This window comes from Sinocyclocheilus rhinocerous, unplaced genomic scaffold (genome assembly GCF_001515625.1).
Source record: "Sinocyclocheilus rhinocerous isolate Xijiao unplaced genomic scaffold, SAMN03320098_v1.1 scaffold1292, whole genome shotgun sequence".
Taxonomy (NCBI): Eukaryota; Metazoa; Chordata; class Actinopteri; order Cypriniformes; family Cyprinidae; genus Sinocyclocheilus; species Sinocyclocheilus rhinocerous.
The window spans coordinates 1147391-1152921 of record NW_015656599.1 but is presented as its reverse complement, the minus strand read 5'-3'; the positions used below and the strand labels follow the sequence as shown (position 1 = coordinate 1152921).

At 40.6% G+C, this 5531-nt stretch overlaps 1 protein-coding gene across 1 annotated transcript in view; it reads right to left on the bottom strand.

Moving 5' to 3' along the window:
- Positions 1–557: 557 nt before the first annotated feature.
- The window catches only part of LOC107720376 (GTP-binding protein 2-like), a 19102-nt gene continuing 14128 nt past the window's right edge, over positions 558–5531 (bottom strand). The window contains exons 7-12 of the mRNA XM_016528060.1: positions 4633–4852; positions 4206–4341; positions 4058–4116; positions 1823–1994; positions 1556–1720; positions 558–1244 (exon numbers count right to left, since the gene is read on the bottom strand). Coding sequence (XP_016383546.1) covers positions 1056–1244; positions 1556–1720; positions 1823–1994; positions 4058–4116; positions 4206–4341; positions 4633–4852 — 941 coding nt within the window. The 3' untranslated portion in view covers positions 558–1055. The remainder of the gene's footprint in view (positions 1245–1555; positions 1721–1822; positions 1995–4057; positions 4117–4205; positions 4342–4632; positions 4853–5531) is intronic.

The window sequence follows — 5531 nt, the reverse complement described above, 5'->3', positions numbered from 1 at the left end:
CTGCTTCATATGCACACTTCAGGCCGCTCTGTAGACCACAATGCAACACGACTATGACGTCATCGCAGATCGCGTTTAATTTCTCCCCACCCCAAACAACTCTATAATATATCTTTTTTTTTTTACATTTATAACAGCCCAAGCATATCTATATACATATAGAATGCTGCACCAAACAAATTCGTAAGGGGAAAAATTTAAACAATAAACCAACTCCATAGCCGATTGTAAGTGATCAAGGGCTTAGGATGTTCCAGTTCAGCCCATTGCAAGGGTTCCACCAGTAGTGGGCACTCATGCAACGTAATCAATATCGTACATCCAAGTGAGCAAGACGGAGGGAAGTTTGCGAGTGAAGGGCATAAAAAACGATCTGGAACGCAGCCTAAGATTCTTTCTTGCGCTTGAACTGCTGAATGCATTGCTGCACTGTGTTCCTGTTGTAGCGCTCTCTCTGAGACCTCACGTGCACCTTAGGGTTGCTTTGTCCAATTCTAACAAGGGAAACAGAACATATTCCGCTTTAACTAGGTGGCTTGACAAAAAAACAAAAAAAAAAAACAATTTGAAGTGTCATCAGATCTACCGGGGTAACATCACGTATTTAAAACTACCTAAGATCTGAAGTTGAATGCTACAATTATGTTCTCATATCTATAATGCAGTCTGCAGGCTGGAGTTGTTCCTGCAGAAATCTGCTCCAGATACCCAACTTAGTGATTTGAAATCCCACATGCCTCACTCAAGGTCAGCCAGCTTTAACTTAAGATGTGAAACACGCACTTGTGCAAAAATAGGAGAGGTTTTCAAGCTCCATTACACCTGGCAGACATACACTCTAATCAGTAAATCACTGTACCAAAACCGTCCAAATGTCACAGGAGCCGAGAGCATTTACACACAGGCAAATCTGCAATTAATATAGGCACATCTATAGAGTGGAAATGAAAGGTGCACAATAGAACTAGGGGATGCAAACTCAAGGCAAGGACAGGACTTGACTGCAGCTGCAGTCAAAAGTCCTCTTTTGATTTATGGTGTCACTCCCAATGTGTCTAACTGTGGTTCTGGTTGCGGTTCTGATCAGGCACGTGGTTCTGGGTGGAGGGTAGGAGGTGCGTCACGTGTCCGATGCCTTTGGTCACCCCCTCTCTGAAGAGCAGCTTGGCTCCCACACGCAAATACTCAGGGTGCTTTAAGAATCTGAAGCACACTACAGCTCTCTCTCCTGTCCGCAGCTCCTCCTAGAGGACAAATACACACATTTTTCTGTGATGATACAGTTTTCAAAATAAAGGTTCCAAAAGAGAATTATTTATGGTTCCCCGAAGAACCACTCATGGAACATTTTGTAAAAGAAACATTTTTACTAAGAACTTTTTAATAATCTGAAGAACCTTTTTTCCACAATAAAGAACCTTTTGTGCAATAGAAAGATTCCATGGATATTTAAGGTTTTTCATGGAACCAAAGATGACAAGAAAGAACTTTATTTTTAAAAGTGTATACTAACAGAGCAACACTCTTCAGAACATTGTAAAAAAAAAAAAAACACCTTTCCAAGGAGACACTCTACAGTGGCGGTCTGCCTCACATTCCCCACGTGCACCGTGACCTGGAAACCACGGCGGAATGTCTTGGCGTGGAACAGGAGGACTATAGCGGCCTCAAACTGCCAGCAAATAGTAGGGTTCATTTTGGGACTCACCATGACCATGCCCTAAAAACACAAACACTGAAGATCAAAAAGACATCATGAAGATATGGCTACACAAAGACTTAATTTAGTCTTTCTCCTCTTGCTCTCGTATTGAAATCAGACCTTTCGTAGTAACGAGCGATCAAAGTTCCCAAGTGCAAGTGTGGCGGCCTGTCCGGCTCTCAGCACACGGCAGCCGGAGCGATTCCTGTGAATACTGCACACCTTCAACCTCAGGAACCGCCCATCATCGGTGGGACCCACAACCAGCCGGTCTCCTTCACGACACACACCACTGCGTGTGAATAGAAAGTCAATTATGATCATCAAGACAAATTGAATAGTGATTGGCTTGAAAAAGCCTTGAAGTGTGAAGGCAGTCATTTAGCAGATTTTCGCTGGTAAAATCCGGTCATTTCAAATTGGAAACTGGGAGATCAGGGATTCCACAAGAGGGTGAAAAACTTCCACGTGCATATTTTGCAACGGCAACTAAGACATTGAAAAAGGTATTGAAAAAGCAGTTGCTACATTGCTAAAACATTGCTAGGTAGTAGGTAAGTTGTTTTGACTGGTTGCTAGGGTGTTGCTAGGTTGTTCTGTGTGGTTGTGAGAGTTATATAATGTTGCTAAGGTGTTTGGAGTGGTTGCTAAGTAGTTGCTACAGAGCTAGGGCATTTTTTAAGTGATCTGAGTGGTTGCAAGCACGTTGTTATGTGGTTGCTAAAGTGTTCTGGGTGGTTGTTAAGATGCTGCTAGGGTGCTAAGGGATTACTAAGGTGCTCTGAATGGTTGCTAGGACATTGATATGTGGGTGATAAGCAGCTGCTACAATGCTAAAACATTAGTTAGTAGATAAGCTGTTCTGAGTGGTTGCTAAGGTGTTGCTATGTGGTTGCTAGGGTTTGAGCAGTTGTTCAGAGTGGCTGCTAGAGCATTGCAGTTATTAGAGTGTTCTGGGTGGTTATGAAACAGTTATAAGCCAATTGCAAGAGTATTCTGGGAGGTTGCCAAGGGGTTTTGAGTAGTTGCCAAGCAGTTGCTAAGGCGTTGCTAATGAGTTCTGAATGATTGTGAGGGCATTGTTGGTTGCTAAACAAGTGCTACAGAGCTAGAGTATTGCTAAAGTCCTTTCAGTTGTTGCAAGAACGTTGCTCTCAAAAACGTTGTTCTGGGTGTCAAGTCAAGATGTTGCTATGAGGTTGCTAGGTTGTTCAGAGTGGTTGCTGGAGCTTTGCTACAAAGGTGGTCTAAGTGGTTGTTAGGGCATTGAGATGCGGGTGTAAATCAGATGCTACAATGTCAATACATTGCTAGGTAGTAAATAGGTTTCTCCGAGTTGCTATGGTTTGATAAGATGCTCTGAGTGGTTGCTAAGGCATTGCTAAGCAGTCACTATGGCATTTTGGGTGGTTATGAGAGAATTATCCACCTTTTCCTGAACACGGAAGTCTTGTCCGCCTCATAATGGAAAGATGCTTTACATTTCCGCTCTCTGATGTTTCTAGTCAAATGAACGCACAGCTTAACCCTGCACACATTTTTATATTTAGTTATATTTGAAAAGTTTCGTTTTTTACCGAACTTTTTACCCCATTTTAACATGAAGATCAGAACATGAGAGCATCCAAACGGAAGTTAGTATACATCATGGCGGCCCTCATCGATTACTCAGGAAAAAGGTGGATAAGACAGTTGGAAGAGTGTTCTGGGTGGTTTCTAAGGTGTTGCTAGGGCATTGCTTAGCATGTGAAAGTCCATTGCTATGTGGTTGCTAAGCAGTTGTTTACAAAGCTAAGGCATTGTGTTATAAGTAGTGTTTTAAGTAGTTGCAAGTATGTTACTTTGTTGTTGCTAGAGTGTTCTGGGTGGATGCTAAGATGTTGCTAGGATGCTAAGGGATTACTAAGGTGTTCTGAGTGGTTGCTAGGGCATTGATATGTCCCTTACAAAAATTAACCATGCTTTTATTATTGTAAAAGTATAGTGACCATGTTTTTTGGAAGGAATGATTACTATTTGTATAAGCACAGTTTTACTATAAATACCATGGTTAAACTATGGTTAGTGTAACAAAACCATGGCTAATTTGTGGTTACCATGGTTTAACTATATGAACCATGTTTTATTTTTAAAAAGTTTATAGTAAAACCATGGTTCATTTTCATATGGGGTGGGTGCTAAGCAGTCTGCTACAATGCTAAAACATATATAGGTTTTTCTAAAAATAGTTGCCAGGGGGTTTGCTATAGGATTTGATAAAGTGTTCTGAGTGGTTGCTAGTACACTGCTAGGTGGACGATAGGCAGTTATTAGACAGACGGACAGACAAGATTGACGCAACAGATGTGGACTGACCTGTAGAGTGTACCACCGACTACTGTCCCTACATCAGGAACACTGTAAATCTCATCCACCTGCAAGAACACATCAATTTGACATTAAATCTCTTGGAATATCTTAGAATTAAGGCATGATATGTGCGTTGGTGAGAGTGTGTTTGTACCTGGAACTCCGTGAGCTGCTGCATGAGCTCCTCTTGCTCCTTGCTGTTGCTCAGAGGAGGAAGAATATTGAAAAAGACCTTCAGAAGGTCCAGATTCTCCCCAGACACACTGGAGAGGGTGAAGATGGGCGTCACACTGTGGGGAGAAAAACACATCATTACACACACACACACATACTGCACAAACTAGAGTGTTGAACAGCTATCAGTGGTACTTTGTGAGGGAATTCAGGTAATTTACATATTTAAGTTTTAAAGGTACAGTACCAAAAACAGGCTGTTTAACTGTAATGCTAAAAGAGAGGGTGGGAATTGGTCAGGAAAAAATCAATTATGGCTGTTTATGTTGCAAGAAACATTGACTTAAGGTGGAAAATAATGCAATGAATGTCTATAATAACCTCTCTATTCTCATACACACATGTACCTGGAGGATTGTGCGAACTGCTGTGCAGCCGTGACGGCATCATCAGGGTTGGACACCACCATGGGGACCTTGTTGCAGCCGGGCTGTTTGAGCACTCTCTCCAACTGACGAACCGTTTTCTCCACTGTGCATTTACCGCAAAGGTCCACCTTACTCACCACAATGAATATGGGCACCTTCAGCGCCATCGCCAAGCCCAGGTGCTCCCTAGTTGTGCCAGCTGGGAGAATTTTACAATGCCAGAATAATGTATAATATGTTATGACACAAAATTAGTTCAAAGTTGGGTGAGCTGGATGGTTTTGAGTAATGATTTATAATATAGAAATACACACTACAGTTTAAAGGTTTGGGGCTAAATAAGATTAATATGATTTTTTTTAAAAAATACTTGTATTAAGCAAGGATGCATTACATTTGTGAAAAGTGACAGTAAAGACGTTTATAATATTTCAAAAGATTTCTATTTCAAACAAATGCAGTTCTTTTGAATTTTCTATTCTAAATAATCCTGAAAAATTTATCATGGTTTCCTCAAAAATATCAAGCAGCATGACTGTTTTCAAGATTGATAATAATAAGAAATGTTTATTAAGCACCAAATCAGCATATTAGAATTATTTCTGAAGGATCATGTGACAGTGACACTAAAGACTGGAGTCAGGGTTTCTGCAGGATTTTTAAACTCAAATGTAAGACCTTTTTAAGGCCTGCACAAATCAAATGAATACCATATGAGCGGGGTAGGGCAATGTCTATTGTACCATATTAAACTGTAAAATTACTGTAAAAAGCCTAATTTACAGTTCAGATACAAGTTTTCACAAAAAGATAAACTTTACATTTCAGCCTTTAAACCATTTTTAAGAAAATGGATGAGTCAAAAGTATTAATTACTA